Here is a 24,004-nt window from a genome sequence, read left to right as displayed (position 1 = left end):
ACAACACAGATAAAACAGCAGAATGTATTTAGAATTTATTTTTATTGTATGACCGAGCGTGAAACCCACAATGCACTCTGGCTGTCGGGGCAACTTGCGCATGTTCAGTAAAGAAAGCGTCTTGTTGCCAGGCAACAAGATTACTAGCTGACTACTTGCCCGGCTTGAGGTAAAACAAATACATTAACTGTTTAAAAATACATAACTTTGTATGCTGTTGAGTTTGCCTTGTTTAATGTCGTTTCTGGGTCTATATGTGGAGGCATTAGTTGATAGTTGTAAATGGGAAGAATTCAAAACAAGAATATTTTACAAGCACGCTTGAACTCGTGAAGAGAAAACCAGCTCAGATCATTCTCTGTCCTTTTTTTTTTTTAATTTGGAAGTAAACGCATCAGATAAGAGTTTATTAAAACAGTCGTGGCCTGCCCTTGCACTCTAAAACCACGGTTCTGTAGATTTCGCGAATTAAAGTTCTGGAATAATTAAAAGGGTTCTGACGAAACAAACAACCTCCGTGCGCTTAGTGTTTCAAAAACCTAGACTTGAGAAACAATGCACGCTGGTGTCCACCAGCAGTAAGGATGCCTGCCGCTTTAAGTTCTGATATTTCGATCCTAGCCCTGTTGATTTGAAGACCGCAATGGAGGACCCGGGCGGGCTGATTCTGGACGAGACGCATTGTTTCCTGGCGCTGTGTCAGCATCCCTGCTGCTGGGAAGCAGAGAGGCGAGTTTATAGAGGCTTCCCCAGGTACACCAAGGCGAGGACTGCACCCACGGTCTCACAAGAAGGTACTTTACGAGAATCCATCCTTTTCCCCTCACGATAACACTTACAAAGAAGAGAAATCCATTTGGCCCAGCTCATCTGGCTCATTGGTTTTTCAGGAGCTAAGCGATCCAAGTATCCTTTAAGAAAGACGCCAGTGTATCACCTTCACCAGCCTGGCCTGAGCTTGTCCCAGACTCCTGCAACGCTTTGTGTAACACAAAGTGCCCATTGAGTTTGATTTGAAGGGTTAAAAGAACTGAATGTGTTTCGTTCGGAAGCAGAGGAAACAATGAGGTGTCCTGTTTCGGGTGTTGAAGCTCTTGAAAGGGCATTGACAGAGTGGAAAATATAAGAAAGTGCATTTAAGGCGCTTCTTTTGATACGATCAGATGAAGTGGCAAGCCTGCATCTAATTTGCTCTTAAAAAAAATCATTTCCCTTTTCCTTCTCTGTATGTCTCCTTTGCTTTCTCTTACTCCCTTGTTTATGTGTCTCTCAAGCTTGTTTTACTGACGGCACATTTTGTCAAACAAGTGTTTTTTTTTTTTATTGATCCAAGAGCCTTTTAGCTCGCACGTTACTGAAATCCGTGGGGATTAAGGGGAATGCGCCGTGTCCGTTCCCTTGCCTTCCTTGCCTATCCAGGTTTCCACGTGCGTCACTCTATTTTTTTTTTCTTTGTGCTCCAGAAGGGCTGCCAACACTGAAAGTCCTGAACATACCAATGTGGAGAGGTGCCGAGGAAGCTCTAGGATTGCTCCCTGGGTCCTCCAGTCTGATAAACGGCTCAGCCCTGCTGCTCTCCAGCCTCTCTCCGGGCCATGTTAAGGACTCCAGTGCTTTCACTGAAAGGTGAGAGCCTGAGTATAAATTTGATAATTATAATAAGAATTGCCTACACTTATATAGCGCTTTTCTGGACACTCCACTCAAAAGCGCTTTACAGGTAATGGGGAATCCCACTACCACCACCAGTGTGCAGCCCCACCTGGATGATGCGATGGCAGCCATAGTGCGCCAGAACGCTCCCCACACACCAGGGAGGAGAGCAGAGTGATGAAGCCAATTCATAGATGGGGATTATTAGGAGGCCATGATTGGTGAGGGCCAATGGGAAATTTGGCCAGGACAGATTAAAAACAAATTTGTTTTTAATAGATAACTGAGAGTGACACCCGCCATGGCTGACCACCTTGCACATGTTCAGTAAAGAAAGTGTCTTGTTAACGAGGGGGGGTAGTAAGAACGGCTGAGACCCCAGTATGACGCAGAATAACGAGAACTACTTGAGAATGTTCACTGCCTTGCCAGGTTCACTTTATAACTGCACCAGTGCCCTTCACACATTATCGTACTGCTATGCCAAGACATGATATATATGTGAGCAAACGGAAACCTATTTAAACCTAACCTGTCTCGGTTCAGTTTTAGGACACCGGCATTTGGTGTCTAAATGACTTTTTAAATTAAATGTATTTTATTGTCAAGCTTTAGTGAAGAATTGGCTCCGGCTAAAGTCAATGGTGGAAATTGGAGGGATGAGCTCGGGGACTGCTCAGATCAGACGTTGGCAGGGTCAGTGATGAGCTGTGTGAGAGTCCAGCTGTGCGGTCCTCTTCAGGTGCTGCTGTGAGTGAACCCTCTAGTTGACTGTGTCCTGTCCTCGTAGCGTGGAAAACATTCATTTCCCCGGGCTGAACTCGCCCAGAACTCCTGGCTGCCAGAGACTGAAGGACAGGACTCGGAGCACAGCCTTCCCAACTGCCAAAGATGCCAAGGACATTAAGGTGCTTTTTCTCATTCTGACAGATGATGCTAAAGGCCGTTTCTGCAAATATGCAAGAAGGCGCTTCATGCAGACTTACAGCTTTATGAAGCTTTTTCTAAAGCTTATCACAAATCTAAGTGTCTTCGAGTGACTGCGGTATTGCTTTTTTTTGTCGCATTGTGGACTGAAAGTGATCGATTCCCTCCAGTAAAATCTAGGTCTTTTCACATGAACTCCCCAGTGGTGCTGGTGTCAAATTGTGCGGATGGGCTATCTGAACCAACTGGGGTAAAGCACCTTGTTCTGAAAAGCACTGGGGACTTGATCCCTGGGCATCACAACTCCAGGACAGGTGGGACTCTTCCTTCATGAAGCTTTGCGGTCAAAGGCCCTTTTGCCTCTGTCTCTTTGTTTTGCCCAGCTGAGCCGGATCCAGTTTGATTCAGCACATTGTGGTTCTGGGTACTCTTGTGGCACTGGCTCCATCATGGTGTGGCTGCCCAGTCCACAGCACAGCCTGCACAGCTCAACCTGCCATAGGTAATGCACACCTTTGCCTCTCTTTGCTCGTATTCATACCTTAGGAATCTGTTGTTGTTTTCAACATGCCTTGTTAATAATGATTAACATATCGAGCTGCTGAACGTTATCCTCAATAATCTTTTTCAGCCGTTGCAATCATTTCAACCTTTCAATTTTTCTGTAGCTCATTGCAGAGACATGTCCTTGTAAAAGCAAACAAAAGTTGTTGTTTTTCCCTTGATATGAAAATCCCAGATAGTTTTGCGTTTTTTTTCAAGGTATCGGCTTGCAAAAACTGGTTTAGAGGTTACAATTTGTGCTGCTTACATTTTTAGAGACTATGTTTTTTTCAGTTTGACATATCCATCTCAGTAACAATATAACACAGTCTGTATAATTTTCAGAGCACAGTCTCCACATATTTCCATCAAAGAAGTGACATGCAGCCTCCCTCCTCTGAAGACGAGCACAGCTCTTAAAACGGTGAGCAGGAACTGTTGTTTTCAGTACCTTCTCCTAAAATTAGGAAAAAAAGGCCCATCCAAAGCTCTTTTCATGAAAATCCTTGATTGAAGTCACAGCACAGTTGTCACAAGTTACAAAAGACTACAAGTACCGAAATATGTTTCCGATGAAACCGACTTCACAACAAGACTCCTCTTCAGTGTTTCAGTGACTCAGTATTTTCAGCGTGATATTACCACCACCCTCCACCCCGTCCCCAAGATAACACTGCAGCACCATTGTACTGTACTTGACCATGAATTTTGTTTTGTTGCCATAGAAAAGAAAGAAGCGACCAGATATAAAGACAGTCCTGCCACCCCCCCCCAACCCTGTGCAGCTGCACCCAGGTGAGGACGTGGAAGCAGACAGGCCCCAGGTGGACGGAGAGGGGTGCTCTGATCAGAGTGAGGACCCAAACCCCACCAGCCCACCGAGGGAAAACAGTGCCCCCTTCAGGAACAAGCCGGTAGTTTTCCACTGTGTCAAAGAGCGGAGTTTGGAGAGGGAGAGGAGACTGAAGAAGGACCATTCACTGGACCCCTCCGGACCCCAGTACAAACTAGACAACAACAAGGTGAGGCTAGCCACTTCTAGATGTGTATTGAAAGCAGGGGCTCTGAACCTGGGATGCAAGTTGTCCTTTCTGGGGATGCGAGACCTGCCAGGTTTTGTTTTAGAAGGTAAATCGTTGAAAACACAAATGACTTCAATGGTTTTTGTTAAGGGGTAGGAGAACATATTTTGTTCATGTATGAACCACTGGTTCAAAGTTTTAAGTTCTTAGAACTTTTAACTGTGAAAACAGTTACAAAGCTATTCAAGCAGTAGCTCTGTGGCTCAGGATCTGCGCCTGTGACTGGAAGGTTGCCGGTTCAAATCCCGCTGCCGGCAGAGGAATCCTACTCCGTTGGGCCCCTGAGCAAGGCCCTTAACCCCACCTGCTCCAGGGGCGCTGTACAATGGCTGACCCCACGCTCTATCCCCCAGCTTCTCTCCCTGTCTGTGTGTCTCATGGAGAGCAAGCTGGGGTCTGCGAAAAGACGAATTCCTAATGCAAGAAATTGTATAGGGCTGATAAAGCAACAATATCATTATTATTATTATCATGTTTATGATCAAGTAGGGAGCTGCGTCAGCGTGCAAAGGGACAAGTAAAGGTTTATTTCACTGCTGGAAAGAGAAGAAAAGAAACAACGTTTTGGCTGTGGAGCCTTCTTCAGGTGCTCTGTTAGCACCTCAGAGCACATCCATATGAACGTCTCGGCAAGCTTTAATGTGGTTCCATTTCAAGGAAAAGTAAAAAAATGTTGAAAACTACCCAGCACTGGGCTTTTTAAATTGATTGCAGCAGTCGTGTGTCAGTAGGCTGGATACGTCGCATTCCTGGAGTACCGTTGGCAACCGCAGCTCGGCTTGGTGTTCAGACTTCGTTGAGGCTTGCATGGAGAAAAGTCAGCCGTTCCAGCCTATGGTGCTTGCCCACGACATAGCGCAGAGGGAAAGGATAAGATCAGAGACCATGGAGCATGGGCACTGAATGCTTTTTGAGATTCTCTCTGCTACTAGTTGATGTTACAGCCAAGAAAGGAACACTTCCACACCTGGTCTCTTTGTTCTCCGTCCAGCAGACATCAATTTCTCTCTAATGGGGCTTCAAGTTTACATTTCTTTTTTTAAACATTTTTTTTTCTCCTTGCTGGGCTGCGGAAGAATGCTAGCCATCCTGAACAGCCACCCTTCTTTTAAACAGATGTTAGACGGGCTTATCAGGAAGATGTGGGACCCAAGACTTTGCTAACTAAAGCCGTGCTCGCGCCGAACAAAACATTTTGCTGCTGAAACGCAGAAGGATTCGGGGTCATAGATTTTGATCTGGGTTATGACTGTCAGGATTACAGGCACCCCTTCAGCACGGCAACATTTACTTTCCCTTTCACAGCGTTTTTCCATCCCTCACGTCATCCGGCTGTGAAGCAATTTTCCTTCGCGCACTCTACTAGCCCGATAAACACGTTGCAGTCCAGCGCGCCAACAGAGCTTGACGGTGTGAAATAAAGTTGCAAATAAAACTTGGGAATGCAAGTGAAAACTGTTCACATGTTGTCCACAAAATAACCTAACCGGCACGCCTTTGGGAGTTGTAAGTAACCTTTGAGCAACCAACAAAAACCCATGTAAAGACAGGGAGAACATGCAAACTCCACACCAACAGACTCCCGAACCCCGAATTGAATCCAGTATCTGGGGATAGGAGACAGACACCACCACTATACCGCCCACAGTCATTTATATGTTGAGGGACATGACCAGTATAACTCCCCATGAGATTAAACCCCTGCCGAGTTTTCTATGCTCTGCCCGGTTCCTTCTGGGGAGGCGGCCCTCAAAAGCTTCCTCCTGAAATGCCCACATCCGGGGTGTAAGTGTCAGCCGCCCGCAGGAGCCCCCAGGAGCACGGGCGTCAGGCTGTGCGTCTCCAAGACCCGCTATGAATGGAAAGGAAGTACCAGGTAAAATCAAGTACCTGGTAAAAGAATGGAAAAACTGAAATGACAATTAACGTTTCTGATGGTAAACCTGAATCGGGGGGTATCAGATGAGTTCTTGGTATTAAAACCTGTTTTTGTTTCCTCGGTTCCCAAGGCAGTGATCAAACCAATACTCCAGTCCTAAAGGATGGATTCAATTCCTGCTCATCTTTAAACTATTCGAGTGACCTAATTATTGTACCTAATCAGTGCAAGTAACCACTCTATCCAGGTCTTAAGCGATTGCTAGTTCTCACTGGCTTTATTGAACTTGCAGGGTTGCTATAGAGGTGGGTTGAAGCTCACAAGGAATGCTGCCACGGTTGACTAAGACGTTGTTTAAAAAAAACGGTGTGCATCATCTTCATAAGAGATGTGCTAAACTGTCATTGTGTTTTCTTATCTTTCTTATGCTGAAAACAGAAAGTTGATGTGGTAAAGCATCTGGGTGCAGAGTCCTTCAGCGGTTGAGTTGAGCACTTCCTTAAGAGTTTCCACGCCAGTGTCTCCACTGTTCAGAAAGTGATCCACTCATATACCGTGGCAGAAGGCCGGTTCCGATTTGAACCCCGCGAGGGTGTAACTGCTGTCCTTCCTTTGCCAGCAGGAGGGCAAGAGGACCGTTGACTGGGACTGCCTGAGGAACCAGCCTTACCTCTGGAAGAAACACGCCAAGGCCGCCAGTCAGGGCACAGCCAGGACCACTGCCCCAGAGCCAATCCCATTGAAGGTGCACCCACCCCAGCCCTGGACAGACTTTGGCTTTTACCCCACCCCTAGGGCAACTGCAAGGACACTGCACTGTGGCCCAGAGTGCGCTCTAGCAGTAGGTGGGTGCGAGACCTTATCACACATTTTCAGCCTAGAATCAGGGCCCATGCTGGACGTCCCGTTTTCACAGATCCCGAATAAATATGCAAACAGTGTTGAACGCTGGGGCGTTTCCGCTGCAGTTTGATTGTGTGGAAGGGTTTTGTGGCCATGAAAACACGCAGCCCTGGTCCTCTCTACTGCCCACCGTAGTATGATTTTAGCATACCACAACAATGACTTGTAAAGGCAAGAAACATTATATGCAAGTTGATTTATAAGCATATTTGTAACTCCCGTGTTCAAGAACCCGGTCATGTCCATAAACATATAAATGACTGTGGGCGGTATAGTGGTGGTGTCTTTAGTGCGGCCGTCTCCTACCTCCAGATACTGGATTCAATTCGGGGTTCAGGTGCCTGTTGGTGTGGAGTTTGCATGTTCTCCCCGTCTTTCCATGGGTTTTTGCTGGTTGCTCAAAGGTCACTTCCAACTCCGAAAGGCGTGCCGGGGAGGTTATTTCGGAAATACTGACTTTTTCCTTCTGGCCCTGTGATGAACTAGTGTCCCATCCCTCTGCCCTGCCTTGAGCCCTATACTTCAGCTTACTGCTCTTCCACCTAAGATAGTCAGCTGTCCTCTTTAAAATCGCAACAGTAAACAAGAATCTGTTTTCAGAAATGCAGTACTACTGCAAGAATGATGTGTGCCGGTTCACCACATGTAAGTGAAATGCGCATTTTCCTACTATTAATTAAAAACGATAACTGATTTATTGCATGCTTAATATAGTCCAGCAATATTCCACTACTGCACGTAATGACATTTGCTGTTGTCGTAGTTAGATTCTGTTTAAAAACCAGGAAAGGTTGTTGAAGTTTTTTTTTTCCTTTTCTTCATCAATGACCAAATGTCTTGAGGTTAGCTTGATATCTTTTTATAGAACTTAATGATTTTTATTTTTACGCAATATATTTTTTATTGAGATCATTTAATTCTTTTTTTTTTCCCCCCGTGGTGAGCGGCCAGAAAAATGATGTCATTCGTATAATTTAAAACTCCTGCACTTCCTGTCCCGCTGGGACGCTCACATAATTAACTCTCGGGGGTTTCACCCTTTTCTTTAGCTTCCTGGCCAGGTTGAGGCCTCGAGCTGCAGGGTGACTGAAGCTTTCTTCTATATGTGAAAACATAGTAGTGTTAGTCTGACAAACATCGGCGGGCACATGATGTGCATGGCTAAGCTACCACACATCTGGGTTGAAGAATCTCCAAAACTTTCGGAACACAAAGAAGGCTACTTCTTTCTGGACAGCTCTCCTCAGTGCTTGACAGCATGGACAGTATGTAAGCAGGGAATAAAGTGTGGGTATCCATGGTAACTGTGAGGGCACGCAAATATTTGCACGTTCAAATCTCAAGTCGATTGTTTCATGTTTTTCCTCCTTCCCTGCTGGTGGGGTCAGTCAGCGCAGGTGCAACATGTTTGGCTTGAGCCGAAAAGCCTGGGGGAAAAAAAAGGCTGGAAAACAGTTCTGCTTTGTGCATCTGAGTGCAAGGATTCTGCAGCCCTGCTGTGTTCATGTGTTCTCTCTTTTCTGCTTAGTGCTTTACCACATTTCAGTGATCCCCGTACCAGAAAGCCAAGCATTTTAATATGGGGCGATTCTGGAACGTTATTATTAGCGCTTACAACAGCCTCAGTGATTGGGACACTATACTATAAAAAAAAAAGGTCCTGTTCTTTGGACGAGATGTAAAACCGAGGTCCTGACTCTCTATGCTCATTAAAAATCCCAGGGCGTTTCTCAAAAAGAATAGGGGTGTTAACCTCAGTGTCCTGGCCAAATTCCAACCCCCCCCCCTCGTGTTTTACCAGTCATGGCCTCCTAATAATCCTGAACTGGCTCCATCACTCTGCTCTCCTCCCCACTGAGAGCTGGTGTGTGGGGAGCGGACTGGCGCAGTCTGGCTGCCATCACATCATCAATGTAGGGGCTGCACACTGGTGGTGGCGGTGGGATTCCCCATTACCTGTAAAGAGTGGAGTGTCCAGAGAAGCCCTACATAAGCGTACGGATGATGTTTTTTTGTTATGTATGAGCAATATGCTGGCATAGAAACTCACCCAAGTGCGGTGGATTTGGCGTCCGCAGGCCCCGCGCAGCGCCACTGCCCGCGATGCGCTGCTGGGTCTTGGCATTCCGGGTGCAGCACAAAAGCGTCCTTGCCTGCCGAAGAAGCCGCCCGTGCAGAATCGAGGGGCAGCCGTCCCCTCCTCCCCCTGAGCACCGCGCACCAGCCACAGGGACCCCGGCAGCAGGTGAGGTCCCCGCAGCTGCCGGTGGAGGCTGCTCCTAAATCGCTAGCGCAACCTGCTGTCCCGTCTTTACATTCTTCAATTTTGTTGAATTCACCGCCTGCTCTGTTTCTGCACTTCGTCCGGGTCGTCTGAACGAAAAGACGCACAGAGGTAGCCGGCCTTATATCTTCATTCTTGATTGGACGGAGCGGGGGCTCTGTGGCTCAGGATCTGCGCCTGTGGCTGGGGGGTTGCCGGTTCAAATCCCGGAGCCGGCAGAGGAATCCTACTCCGTTGGGCCCCTGAGCAAGGCCCTTCACCCCAACTGCTCCAGGGGCGCTGTACAATGGCTGACCCTACGCTCTGACCTCCAGCTTCTCTCCCTGTCTGTGTGTCTCATGGAGAGCAGGTTGGGGTCTGCGAAAAGACGAATTCCTAATGCAAGAAATTGTATAGGGCTGATAAAGTGATGTTATGTTATGATGATATCAGGCCCGGGAAACCCTAACAAAAAGGGGCTGCTTCAGCTTTCCTCCGCAGTCTCCAGAAATCAGGTTTCTCGTGAGGAGACAAAGGTGGAGGTCCCTCCTGTACTCCCGCTGCAGAGAGGGCAGTCTGACCTCTGGGCAGTGTGCAGTCTGTGGAGAGACTGGGTGGTTGTGTGTCCTCAGGCAAAGGACGATAAGAGCAGCAGCAGCTGGATACAGGAGAACAGGGGCACCATTCCTCCCTTCAACTCCATGCTCTTCATCCAGGACCCAGGGCAGCAGCACAGGCTGGGTAAGCTGCCTTGGGATTGTCTGCTGCACGTTGCTCACATATACTGCTTTTAATCCATTCTTCAGTAATGGAGCACTTGCCACTTTTAGTGTGGTTTTTGTGCTGCAAAGGTGCTGTTTAGTTCCCGAGTTCTGCACATATCTACTTGGGCGGAGCGGTGGCTCTGTGGCTCAGGATCTGCGCCTGTGGCTGGAAGGTTGCTGGTTCAAATCCCGCGGCCGGCAGAGGAATCCTACTCCGTTGGGCCCCTGAGCCAAGCCCTTCACCCCAGCTGCTCCAGGGGCGCCGTGTAAATGGCTGACCCTGCTCTCTGACCCCCAGACTTTTCTCCTTGCCTGTGTGTCTCATGGAGAGCAAGTTGGGGTGTGTGAAAAGACAGATTCCTAATACAAGAAATTGTATATGGCCAATAAAGTGATCTCTCTCTATTATCTAATCGAAGGTGTCTAGAAATCGTCACGCTAACCCGGTGTTCGTTAAACCAGCTTCCTGCATTCCGCTCCAAATATTTAGGTTTCTGTGCATAGCCGTGCACATTATAAATACGTGTTCTTTTTAGAAACTCGTGGTTTCAGCTCCTTCAGTTAGAAGGCCGGAGCACTCCTCTCTTTCTCATTTGCTCTCGTTCTTTCCCTCGTGTCCGCAGAATCGGAGGAGACGGCAGCTGCCTCTGAAGCTGATCCTGGCGCGGATGTGGGGGCCGGAGGAGCAGGAAAGGAGGTTGACGGCGGCGCAGAGGGGGGCTGCGGATCGTCTGTACATTCAGAGCCTATCCCACTGCCACCTCCGCCCACCCCACGATGCACCCAGGACTTCCCAGACCTCACTCCCACTCCAGGCCAACCGCCCGAGAACAGACGGCACTCTGGGAAAGCTGGAGGTCAGAGTTGAGAAAACGAAGGTTCTCTTTCAGAGACGGTATGATACTCCCAGACTGAGGAGCACATGTTAATGACAAACCTAATAACAACATGCTGGTGGAATAAATATAAAGGTGTTTTAGTATACCTAAACTGGATAATGTAATACAGAAAACTGGCGTGATTCATATGTACTTAGTGGTACAGAAATGGGAGTGTATTACGTATAGGTACAGGTTTTCAAGAAAGACTTGGCTTGAAATCCGATGTAATCGAGAAGCATTTTAATAAAGAAGAGAAAAGAAGTATTTCCCGGAGGAGTAATGCCCTTTACAATCACCAGGTGTCACTACAGAGACTAGGAGTCTGTAGGCCAGACCCACAATCTGGAATGATTAGTGCTGAGAAACTTCTAAAGCAGGTCATGGGAAGACAGGTCTGAAAAATGCACAAGTTCTCATCCAAGAAGTGTCTGTAACAGTGGTGCTCTTAGCCTCTGTGATAGACATTCAGCACAGTAACGTCAGCATGATTGCACAGAGTAATAAAGACTACCGGCATCAATGAATCTGTCAGCGGAGTTACAGACCCCTGTGTTGCTTCCTTTAAAGCTCCCATTAATCAGACACTCACACAGCACTAATGTACCATAGCACCAGGTGGGTGCCATTTCGAAAATGCCCCGTCCCTGTCTTTCCATTAGCCAAATTGGCTCTATCCTTAAATGTCGAGGGAGGAGCGGGGACTCACAGGCCTGGCTGTTCCATATGTTTTGGCTTGGCTGCCATTCCTGCTTTCCCTGCCTCATAAACCGCAGCCCTCAGCGGCGTTCCAGTAAAAATGAATGGCGTGGCCTCCCTGCTGCTGTTTTTCCCCTCTCGGCGGCTGCTCCCACTGCTGTCATGTCTCGGGTGGATGAAGTAAGGTCCCCCCCCACACACACACACACACAACCTCCGCCCCCTCCCACTTGCAGTGCGCTCACCGTGGCTTTCCCAGGGAGCGGACTCTCGGATCCTTGCCGTCGAGACTCCCAACTCGCTGGATCTGTGCCAGCCAGGAGCAGAGCCTGAAGCCTGCCATGTCCGTGTTTATCTCGGCAGCGGTTTTCGTATCGGCGGGGATCATGTTGCTGAGCTTGGCACCTGTTTCCTTTTTTTCCTGTGAAGAAAGCAAAACCGCGCTTAACATCGGGGTGCTAAATCGGTCTTTTACAAGGCTCGTTTTAAAGTCCTCTTTAGTAGGTTCAAATATGGGCATTTAATTTTATTGCAACAGAATCATTTCTTTTTTTTTCTGGAAAATCGCAATCATCTTCTTGTGGTGGGAAGTGCTTTATGGACATGGGCTGAAGGACTGAAAATTCGCTAAATATAAGACACAGGTTTCCTTTTCCTTTGGTACTGCATTATTTTTGTCACAATGAGACATTGTAGTATGAACAGTGCCTTTTTTTGGTGAACACATTTTTTTTCGTTTTCAATTTTTCAAAATGGCGGACGTTAAAAAAAAAAACCCCAACAATACGGCACTTCCCCCCCGATCTTATGAAATCCCACGAAGTCTTCCCTCGGCAGCTTGGGTTTCTGTCCCAGCGGACCCCAAGAATGAAGCCGGACCACAAGGACAGTGCAGTAACAATCTGACAATGTCAACAGCACGCGCAGTCCAGCGAAACTCTGACATGGTTTGTACTGTGGGCACAGAGCGTGTTCAAAACCATCGATGCGTCTTTGGATTAATAGGTGCCGGCTCCCAGACCTCCCTCATGCGGGCCCTCCCCTTTTGGGAGAATGTAAAGATGCAGGGACATCGCTCACATCCGCTGCCCGCTTGGCCCACGCCCACCTGAGGCCGCAGGTGCGGCTGGCAGCTACCAGTCTGTCAGCGCGCAGGAATGCGTGCTGGGCGAGAGAGCCCAGCCACCAAACACTGAGGGCTGTGTTCTTGCGAGGTGCACAATGGAGGAAAGGAAACAGCTGGGGGCTTAGGGAATGGGGATGTGTTGGGGTATCGGCTTTATTTTATCTGTGGACTGGACCGGCCGAGTCAGTGAGGTGGACATGGGAGTATGGGCACCCCAGGCGACACCTGACCTGCGTTCCTTAGCCCCTGCGTGTGCAATCAGAATCATGGGGCGGTGTTGCAGAAACCGAAGGATCGAGCGTTTGTGGAATGTGTTAGCCCGGCAGGTCTCAATTAGAGCAGACCCTTGCTCGTTAGTTGAGACAATTTCTTTTAAAGTTGGCAACTTAGTCGTTTCACCTAAACTCAGCTGAAGCACTCCTTGGAAGTTTCTCAGGCGCAGAGACAGAAAGGTAGGCTGGCAGCCCCTACTTGGTGTTCTCAGACCTAGCAGGTCCTCTGTGGTCAGGGCTTGTGTTTTGGGCATGCGCTGGTGAAGGGCATAGTGCCCAGACATTAAAGAGTACAGTATCTGTCTGTGCAGGAATGCCCCCTGCCTGTGGCTGAGGGCATAGTGTGAAAGCTGCACGCCGCTGTGGTCAGACGAGGTCAGGGCCGTTCTCACACCTAGGACGGGGGGGAGGGGAAGGTTGCCAGTTCTCGCAAGTAAGTAGGCGTCAGAACCAGAGGGATCGACAGGACTTCAGGACTTTTCCATGCCTTCGTCCGCAGTGTAAACACAGAGCGCTGTAGGTATCCCCCCCGGCACCAGCAGGAGTGGAGCTTTCCTATCCAGGCTCCCTGAGACCATTTCCTCCAGGACTGCCAGAAGTGGCTCGACAGGGCTGGTTCATTTGGTGGAGGCTGGAAGGGGGCGGGGGGAGGGCTGGTCCTCCTACACCCTCTACTATTTTCGATTGGTGCTTGATTGATGGGTTGGACGTTAGATTTTACCGGCTCGGGGGGGTGGTTAATCATGGTTTTCATCAGATGCTCAGCCGGCTCTCTGGCAAGATGAGGCCCGTCTAATGCTTTTGCACCACGTCTGAAGTCTCTCCAAGACCCTAATTGAAGCAAGACCCAGGCTGTGAGATTTACGAGTCCACTAGCGCAGTGGATGAGGCAGAAGTGATGTCTCTCTCCTCGCCTTGGATCGCTGCCCCCACTACATGGAGGAACAGGTGCCTGGTATAGCGCCCTCCATCGTAGTGGCCTCTTATCCACGCCACTTCTTCTTTGTGGGATGTGGGGGAGTGGAGAGCAGCAGTCGACTGGTTTATTCCCAGTATAGCCCTATGACTGCAAGCCATGGTTTTAGAATCTATAGAATCAGTAAGCATTCAAAGGAAACTGTTATGCCCCCATCCAGTAAAATTGCTGTGCTTCATAGAAAGGCTATCTGGACCTGTAATCCTTATACCCTAAATATACCACAGTTTCCTGAACTATATAACACCTACAAAGCACATGTGAGGATGCTTTGTGAATGTTAAATATCACATCCACTTCATTCTCTGTGTATCATATTGACAGACAATATGGAGGCTTTTTGTGCCTCAGTTAATCACGAACATTGTGCCCTCTCCAGTTCAGAGTGGCTTAGTCTGTTTAAAATAATCGTCCCTGTTCTTATTATTCTTTCATTCGTATTAAACTGACCCAACCGCAGCATCCGTGAACATAATGCAGTTTAGCCCTGATGCTTTGCTGTCTTTTCATATGCGTTTACCAGGGTAATTTTGAACTTTCCCATGTTTTTACCACCCTTATACAAATGTTTCCCAATTTTGTTTATTACCCATACATCTCCATCCTTCACCGTGTTTTTTTTTCCCCCATGGCACAGGACAAAAACACTTTTACGCACCCAGTGTAAGGAATGACAATGTTGTATATAGCCTGTTTTCCTCAGGGAGGGGAGGGGAACAGCTACACTCTGCACGTGTCTGACTTTGCCATTGCGCCTGTCCTGCTGGCAAAGAAGGTAGGGCCTCCCCCCAGAATTCTCCCCCACCCCTGGTACTGCACAGCGGTTGTATTCAGCCTTGCATGCTTGTTTCATTCGTCATCAAGCGTGTCTTGCTCCTCCACGCTCCCATGGTCTGTAACTGTCATCAGCCTTGCCGTTGCCCTGGGAACCTTGAAAACAAGTCGCCTTCGAACGTTGTTTTGAAAAAAAAAAAGAGTGCATTTTCTCAGCCAAGTAAAAAAAAAAATGTACAGAATCATGCTGACAAGCAACCTTTCAGCAGAATGGCACAGTGATGCATCTGTTTTTTTGTTTGTTTTTTGAATGTGCTGGTGTCATGGTCCCTGTGGAGTCTTCTCAGAACGTTTTGGGTGACGCCCTTCAGCCGATCACGCCCCTCCTTCCACCCCAAATCACAGGCACTGCACTGTGAAGCCCCTCCACGCCTCTGCCCCCTCCCTGCTGCTCTGCTAACAAGGCGCCCAGTGTGTCAGTGAGCTAAGCGACCAGCCTGACCAGCTGATCCGCTCCAACTGTTTTGATTTTGATATTCACGTAACATTGGATCCCTTTCGGAAAACCTCCCTGGGTCACCCTTTCCAAAGTCTGCGCTGCTATCCTGGGGAATACCATTGCAGCCTCTTCCAATCGATCACTCCGTCAGATTTCCGTTTTTAAAAAGTCTCTTTGCGCGAACGATCCCACGCTTGGGGGAAGCTCGCAATATTTGAAACCGCCAAACGCCCTGAGACTTTGGTTAATTTTGCTGCCCTTTGCCCACAGGGAGTGCAAGCTGTTCCCGAGATCACTGGTTTCATTTTTGTTTTTCCTGGTAGGCGACCGAGACGGGGATTGGCCTAAGTGGTGGGCATTGCCGTGATGTGGTCGGTTTATTTTGGTCAGGGTTTTTCCCCGGCTGCAGCACAACAGCAGCACCTATGGGTCAGCTGGTGCCCGCGAGCTTTCCCTGTGTTGGCAGCTGTGTTGGCCCACAGCTGAAGGGGGGACCAGGGGGGTCACAGAGTGGGCAGAAGAGGATAATCTGGCTGCACGTTTTGGAAGACACTTTTATTGTCTTCATCCCTCCTGTGGTTTTTTTTTTTTACCCAGGCGGTGACTAACAACTGGCCAATCCCAGCAGGAGAGCTCTCAAAAAATGATCAGTAAGAATCAGCGATCCCAGACCGCTTTTTTTCTCGATAAAAGATTACAATAAAGCTGCCACTGTTTTTTTTTTTCCTTTATAAAGCTCTGTTTCGCTAAGATCACCAACATGGCTAAAAAGGCTTTGACCAGCATAGCTTTCCTCTGGTGAGCTGATCCAGAATTCCAGTCAACAAGGAATGTGTCCAAGGGGAGCAATGATCTAAGGTATCTTGAGCAGCTTGGCAGGGGCTGAGCATCCTGGCTGACGAACCGGGCGGTGTGCAGTATGATCACACGGGCTACACGGAGAGTCCACAAAGGGGGTTTTATTTGTTTGTTTGCTTTTTTTTTATCACATTCTTGTGTATAGTGTTTCTTATCGCCTGCCAGTGGCGGTCTGCAGCTGCGTCGGAGATATTGCCACAGCATGTGTGGGTTATCCCCCTGCCATGAACAGCTGTGTCCTTATTAATATAAGACATTCCTGAACACGCCAGCCCCCGCCATCCTCCCTGTGTGCTGCAGTCATTTGTTTTTGGGGGGGGGTTCTGTGTTATAAGGCCCGTGAAGTTGCTGCAGGTTGAAGATGGAGCACACCTGGTCCCAGCCACCACCGAGACAATGGACAGTCAGTCCGGAGCTGCTTTGCCCAAGGCAGGGTAGCGGAGGGGTAAACAGAGTTTGGGGGGGGTATGGAAGAGAGGGGGGGGGGGTGGTTATCTCAGCTCTTTTCTTTCGTCGCTTCCATTAAGACCAGCGAAGAAATGATGAGGCTCTGCTGTATTTCGCGGGGTGACAGATGGCGGTCTCTAACTCTGCCTCCCACCCCACACCTTCGCTCCAGCGTTCTGGCGGGTAGCAGGTAAATGAGCTCCATTGTCGTCCCCCACCCCCTGCAGGAGCAGAGCCTCACCTGAGACCTGCTGTGGACAGAGAGGCCTCTGCACCGCCTGGATAATTGCCTCAGGTGTGCACGTGTGCGAGGCCGTCCTGTTCACTGGTTCTGAAACAGCTGCAACCCTGTAGACTGACAACGCGTATTCAGCAAGCACCTAATTACATCACTGAACTGCCCTGCGCATACAGACTACATCCTGCATGTCGTGTCAGTGTAGCATGCTTCCCTTTTTGTTCGGGGGAACTCATTTCAAAATGACGTTACACTTTTTTTATTTTGGAGTCCTGTACGGTCAAGCACTCTGCCACAGGTTTTCACCTCTTGGGTTCCTCATTCTTGCACTAGATTATCCGTTGAACCTGATCTACTATATATCTCGCTGTGTGTAACGAGAAACAAAACTCTGTACAGATAATATCTTGCTAAAGCTACTGTATAAATGGATATTCAGGCCGTAATTCGTTCATATATGCAGAGGCAGCCCTGTCGAATGAGAATAATATTTACTGTCTGTTAGGATTTTTGGCATTATTCCTGTTTTCCAATATTAGTATTTCGCTTCATGCCATGCCTGGTCACTAAAAGGCAGCACGGGGATGTGTCCTAAGAATCTTTCGTGATCTAAGTATCTTTTAAAGATTTTTTTTTTTTGCGTGCGCATGAATTTTTCGGCCTTAAAATGGGAGGTCGTGGGCGGGGCGGCGTGCAGGGGACGCCCGTTCGAGGAATTCGGCTAATTTTCGACTCCTGGGTCTAGAGTCGTGTTTTGGTTTGTTTTTTTTTCGGCGGAGCTCGTTCTCCGGAGAATAACGGAGCCTGGCAGATAAACCCACTTAATCGCCAAAAGTGCCTGCGTGTGTGGTCTTGTTTACCTGTGTGTGGGGGGTTTAGGTATTTCTCATCAAACTGGCATAACCACAGCTCCGTTCCTTTTCGTTTCATTGTTATTTTAGAAATAGTTTAGAAGTCTATTTTCATATCCATTCATATTCGCGGTCTCGGCACGGGAGTGGGCCGGGGCTTCTCCAGATTCCGTTCTCATTCTCTTGGAGTCGAGATCCATGGAAAAGTACAGCCCCTGTGAAAGGGCAGCAGTGGGAAACTAAACATTGACCCAGCACTGTAGAGCAAACAGCCCTCGATTCTGGTGGAGCGCCCACAGCATGGCTGCGTAGATCCGCAATATCGGGAATATATTTTTAAGTCATGACGCATTGTGAGCTAGGGAGAGCACCAGGGCCTCCTTTTTTTTAATAGCACATAACACATACAGGCTTGTCCGAATCCCCGCTGCGTCGATGATACAGCACAGCCAGGTGAAACGGGCCCAGAATCGCAATCACTCTGCTCCTTGTTGGCCCAGTAGAAGAATCCAAAAACCCAGCCCTGTGCTCTCTGTCAGTGGCCACGATACCCCCCACCCATCCGGTGGGCTGTGTGGAGCAAACGTGGAACAGCATACCTGCGCGAGTAGTCTAAGAAGACAACGGGAGTATTGATATGATTTAAAAGCTCTCCTAAAAAGGTTGTCAGCTTGGTCAACTTTGAGGGGAGCAGAATAGCAGGAGCAGAGAGCCCCCGATATTTTCAGACAATATCTGGGAGAAACCCAACAGCGTGGATGGGATACCGCGTTGAATCTCAGCAGGGCTTTGCCACATTAAGTTCCACCTTCTGCGCCTCTGGCAGAAATGCAAGCCCTAGGCATTGACGGTCTGTGTCTGGCCATGCAGTATCCACAAAGCCACATTACCGATAGCAGATGTGTCCGGGTGTTCCCTCCTGCGCTTGGGGCTTTATCACAGCTGTTTAACCTGTCATGTCAAGGCTGCTCAGTTTGCCTGGCCAATGCTCTGCTTCTGCTTAGCCTTCAAACCCGCTGAAATAAAACACAGACACCTGTCGCTTTGTGTACGGGGAATAATTGAACTGAGGGTGGATTGTCTCCTCCAGAGCTGTAGGTGGGAGCTTGAGAAGGGCTGATCTGCAAGCCTGCTCTGTGTTCGCACGTTCTTTCACTGAGACTGCACCGAGCACCTCCGAACAACATTGAGGCGCGCTCAGACCAGGCGCACGCCTGCAGTTGGGTGGCCGAGGTCGAGGGGGCGTCACGCTGGGGCCCTGATTGTGCTCTCTCCGTCCGATTCGGTCTGCAGTGCCGCGTGCTCTCAGCACACCACGCTTACCGTCGCCTGTCTGCTCCCCTGTGCTCAATGACGCTGGGCAACAGTAACCACGGCAACAGCTCCTGTCAGGGTGGAGGTTTTAAATCACCCTCTTTTGTGGCATCAGTGATTTTCAATGTCGTTTGCCGGAATCCCGCTGTCTCTCGTTTTTCTTCGCAGCGGCGGAAAGCTCTTCTTTCCTCCCCTCTGCCTAAGAGGTGTTTTGCGGCGACCCCGTTTCCTCCCCTGCTTGTAATCGGTGCCTTAATTTCATTAACAGTGCTCCCGCAGCGCTTGTGTGATTTGATACCGCAGCTCCTCCCGGGCTAATAAAAGCATGCACTCAGCTGTGTAAGCGTGATGGATGGCAGAATGGCGTGGCTCCGAGTCTGTGCCAGAAACAGCTGGGCGAATCGTGAATTCATCGAACTGATCACAGGACAGGGCCAAGGCAGCACGGTGGCACAGGGGTGAAGCTTTGCCACCTTGCAGCGCCGGGTTCACTTCCGCGGGTACTGTCTGGGCGGAGTTTGCACGTTGCCCCCGTATTCTCCTCCCGCGGGCGGCTTTCATTCCCGTTTTCCTCCCACAATCCAAAAGACAGGCTGGCTTCTGGGGAAACTGGCCCAGGGGGGAGAGTTGGCGTTTTTGCGGTGGGCTGGCGTGTCCCGTTCAGGGCAGACCCTGCCTTGCGCTCCTTGCTTGCCTGGACGGGCCGCCCGTGGGCCCTGACGGGGGGGGGTTGAAGCGATTGGAGACTGAATGAAGGACGGGAGTGGTCTGCTTCCGACAGCGTCACGGCAACGAGGTGCTGTCGGCCGCTCGGTCAGCGGCAGGGGCCTTGTCCTGTCTGACCAGGCTTGGAACTGACCGAGCTGCCCTCTGTGCCCATGTGTATCAGTGGCATGGCATGGTCATGCCACTGAATGGTAATGGGGGCACCTGTAGCCCGCACTTTCCTGCGCGCCACACTGCCTGGAGCGCCGCGGGTGCCCCTGTGGGGGCCGGGACGACGGGGCTGACGGTGATGTATTGCCCACCTCGCCTGACCCCTGGCTGTGGCCCTGGAAATGTTTGTCTGGTCGGGTAACAATGGCTGGCGGGGAGCCAGAGGCCCAGCTCGCCAGACAAACTCTCGCGCGCGGGGGCGGCCGAGCACATCCTGCCTTTGTGGGCCAGGAATTTCAGGAATTCCACCCGCTTGTCTTTGCTGTCTTTCTTTTTTGTTTGTTTTGTTGTTGTTTCCCCCCCCCTAAAACAAGGTGCTTTCAAAGTAATCCTGACTGTTTTATATTCCCTTGTTTTGTCTCTCGGCTCTGCTTCTAGCAGATCTCCCCCCCCCCCCCCAAAACCACGCACGGAGACCGATGCACGCGACGCCTCTTTCCACTCATTCCTCTTCGCTTCGCCACCGTTCATCTTCCTCCCTGACAGGCCAGACGTGTGCCTCTGTCACTGCTGCTGCCAGTGGGCACATTCTCCTCGCTTGTTTGCTTTCTACACCTTCCCAAATACTGGAACCTATTCTTTCAGATTATCGACTAAGCAACAGGAGTTGTAATAATAATAATAATAATAATTTCTTACACTTCTATAGGCTTTTCTGGGCACTCCACTCAAAGGGCTTTACAGGTAATGGGGGAATCCCACTTCCGCCACCAATGTGCAGTCCTCCACCTGGATGAAACGATGGCAGCCACAGTGCAGCATCATTTTGATTGATTGAGGAAGCCTTTCCTAGATCTTGCGTAGCAGCAACAGAATTTTGTGTTAAGATCAGACGTTTTTCACAACAAAACCTCCCGTATACTGTACCGTACATTATCCTTCTTGCGCACACGTGAGCGTTTTTTTGTGAGACGGAAATGTCCAGGGCAGCTTGGACTGGTATGTTTCTGGATGACTGTGGCAACAGTGTGCGGTTTTTTGGCTCTTAGCAGGTCCTTTCACAGATATGTGCTACGGGACATTTCCTGTGTTTCATAACAGTGCACACCAAGGCCTGGAGCAAGGGGTTTCCTGTACTTGTACAAAAACACTTTTATGGCCCAGGGAGTCAACAGTGGAAGTGTTTCGTTCCTCCTGAGAAAACAAACACTTGGTGAAGGGGCGGGAACCTGTGTTTCCTGGAATAGGTCCATGGGGGAAGAGATTGTGGGGACTCCGGTATGTCCAGCAGGAAGAGGTGTGAGCAGAGGATGTTGTGCGTTATGGAGGGGGGGTGCGTTATAGGGGTTCTCACCGTGTCCTGGCTAAGATTCACCGTTTCCCCTCACACAAACATCTACGCACAAAGGGGAAGCCTCCTGGTTTTTCCATTTCGTCTCTCCGTTTCCATTCCGGGTTTCCCTTGGTTTGTTGGGTTTTTTTTTTGAGTCCGTAGCACGGAATCCCTGAGACACGATCGCGCTCCCGTCGCCCGGATCCTCGCCTGTGAGCGGGGGACACAATGAAAGCCCGTGTTTTTTCCTCTTGATCCGTCGAGGGGGTTTTCCATTCCCTCGCATTTCCAGCCTCCTTGCTCACTCTGACAAGTCCCGGTCCTGAATCCCAGCAGTAAGAATAGAAACTCTGACCAGTGGGTGAAATGTCTAGTTTTTGAGAAGACATTTGAAAGTGGAAACCGACACGAAGGAGGATTAGAAACCGGAGGAACACATACGACACATCTTGTTTATTATTTCAGGGCTTGTAGATGAGGAATTCACCTTTAGAATCTGATCCACCTAGATTCCTGCAAGCCAAATTAAACACAAATTGAGATTCCTTGTGCAAAGATGTTTTCAGTCCTAAATGTGCTTCCTAGGCCTTATCGCTTGTGTGCTTTTTGGGGCAAAGGTCTCGGGGCCTCTGTTGCATTCCTGAGCATATACAAATATCATTATTGTACAGGCTCTTTGTATATTGCCTTTTATTTCGCACACAGCTTTTATAAGCAATCATCCCCGCACTGAGCAAACTCGAATATGTTCCGAATTCAGCAGCCAGAATTCTGCCCAGGTCACGGGCAAGTGATCACATTACACCTGGCTTGGAGTCACTGGCTTCCTGTTAGGTTTTGAGCTGACTTCAAAATCTTCATGCTCACCTGCGAGGCTTAGCATGGCTGGGTGCCTCCATACCTGTCTCACTTATTATCTGTCTGTTTCCCACACTTGCTAACACTATCTGGGTGACGGAGCCTCCTCTTGCTGTACCCCAAAGCTCTGAACTTCTGTCCCCAAGGAAGAGTCACCTCCCCTGAGCGCATTTCAATGCTTTCTGTTCAGAAAGGATTTTACCAAATTAGTATGTCTGCGTCTGCTCCAATTTCTATCTTTTGCTTCACTTCTAACTGCTCGTCTTTCTTATATGTGTTTATTTGGTCATTTGCTATCCTTATAACTGTTTTTTTCTTCCTTTTTAAACCTATAGTAAAGTACTGTACTTTGCAATGCCCTTTAAAGGGACTAAATAAAATAAATATTATTATTATTATTTCTTGAACCTTCAAAACGCTAAAGACTGGAATGTCAGCTCTGACTCGGTGGTGGGAGGGAGCTATTGCCTTATTGCGCTTTGGAAAAAATGCTCAGTTTACAAAACCTGCCAAAACGTTCGAAAGAATCTACGAACATGAGAACGTTTGCACAGGGGAACTCCTTTGGCCCCTTTAGCTAATTTTGTGACAACTACATGTCAAAATGACATCATGCAATTCTCAAGGGGGTGCAAATGCAAACCTTATTGCAGTAATCGGCCTCCCTCTCGCAGGCTTATCGGGGCTATAAAATGAGAAGCTTGTCTTATGTAATAAGCAGGATAGAGGGGAGGGGAGCTGGGCTGAGGGATCAGCCCAGCATTGTAATGTACTGATTAGATCTTGTTTCTGCTCTCTGTATTTTCATGATGAAAACCAATAAAATGTACCTTAAAACTGTCCAAGATCAGGATTGTGTTTTATATAAAATGCATTGTTATGTGTGTTCAGGAACTCTGTCTCCTTCAAGAATTGCTTTGGCGTTTTGCACTGGGACGACCAGCAGCTCTTCCACGACAATTCATTCCATGTCTATAGATCCCTTTCACCCCAAATGTTCCCCCAGTGCTTTGTGTATAGAAAGGGGGCTCACCTCACCCACCACTGACGTCCGGCACCCGTAGGAGAGACGCACACAGCTGAGGTGAAAGCTGGCTTCACTTGAATTCAGGGGGAGCGTTACAGTGACCAGACTGTGCTTCTGGGGGACAGAATGGAACCTGGACATGATATCAGGGGTTAATGCTTCTATTCCGACTAGGTTATCTAACGGCCAGGTAGGTGACCTCAGTTGTGCCCCTCATTTTAGGGATGTTTCACGTTTTAGCAATCAGAGATGGATAAAAGGTTTAAATACGAATGAGGAGGATAGGATGCCACCTCGTTTCTGTTGGAGTTAGCCATTTCCTAATTATCCCTTCTTCTTTCCCTGTCGGAGGGACCTGATGACCACAGGCGCCAGCACTGGGTGTTTTTTCAGCGAATAACTATGAGACGGTTCTGTGCACTTTGTGAACTCCTGTCTGTGGTCATTCATGTCTGCTCCATTTTTCCTTAGAATGCATTGCGTTCTCCCAGCATAGCCACTGATAAAGGAGACAGCAGGATGAAGGAATTCATGCCCGAGTCACAGAACAAAACAAATGCATCCGGACTGAATTTGTTTGCATTGTTTCCCTCCCATGCAAAATCTGCATTTTTTGTATTCGTTTAATGTTCTAGAATTAGCGAAAAGGGTGCATTCACCTTTCTCTCTCAGTGCATTTGCTCTTGCTAGGATTGCACGTTTTTGGACCTCTGCAGCAAATCCTCATTATCTCTTTCGCAATCGCCCAGCTCGTACTTGCTATCCCTCCCTGTGTCTTACTTTCTCGCCCTCACCTCCCTTCTCTCTCTCTCTCCCTCTCTCTCAGCACGATAAATTTCCCACTCTCCCTCAAAGGGGTGGTGATGTCAGAGGTGGGGGCTGTCTGGCTGCATCTATAAGTGCGAGAGCCGCCGTGTGTTTTTCTCAATGGAGTGGAGCTGTGCTGCTCTGTGCGCCGCTGGAG

The 24,004-nt window shown here is 48.9% G+C and overlaps 1 protein-coding gene across 3 annotated transcripts; it reads left to right on the top strand.

Annotated features, from left to right (window-relative positions):
• The first annotated feature begins 118 nt into the window (after window positions 1-118).
• On the top strand, window positions 119-23,953 carry LOC102698577 (uncharacterized protein C9orf43 homolog). 3 transcript variants are annotated; one of them, XM_015366849.2, is made up of 12 exons: window positions 119-169; window positions 622-794; window positions 1,464-1,626; window positions 2,444-2,561; window positions 2,964-3,082; window positions 3,469-3,547; window positions 3,849-4,145; window positions 6,704-6,929; window positions 9,066-9,232; window positions 9,883-9,991; window positions 10,638-10,871; window positions 23,867-23,953. In XM_015366849.2, the coding sequence occupies exons 2-12, from the start codon at window positions 644-646 to the stop codon at window positions 23,872-23,874; spliced, it is 1,671 nt and encodes a 556-aa protein (XP_015222335.2). In that variant the 5' UTR covers window positions 119-169; window positions 622-643; the 3' UTR covers window positions 23,875-23,953. The 3 variants fall into 3 exon arrangements, with proteins under 3 accessions (XP_015222335.2, XP_015222334.2, XP_015222333.2); XM_015366848.2 differs by lacking the exon at window positions 23,867-23,953 and having other exon boundaries at window positions 6,707-6,929; window positions 10,638-10,996; XM_015366847.2 differs by lacking the exon at window positions 23,867-23,953 and having other exon boundaries at window positions 10,638-10,996.
• Window positions 23,954-24,004: the final 51 nt, after the last annotated feature.

The sequence above is a fragment of the Lepisosteus oculatus genome, chromosome 24, assembly GCF_040954835.1.
Source record: "Lepisosteus oculatus isolate fLepOcu1 chromosome 24, fLepOcu1.hap2, whole genome shotgun sequence".
In the NCBI taxonomy this organism is placed as follows: Eukaryota; Metazoa; Chordata; class Actinopteri; order Semionotiformes; family Lepisosteidae; genus Lepisosteus; species Lepisosteus oculatus.
Note: the sequence above shows the minus strand (reverse complement) of the source record. Positions and strands in the feature narration are given on the sequence as shown.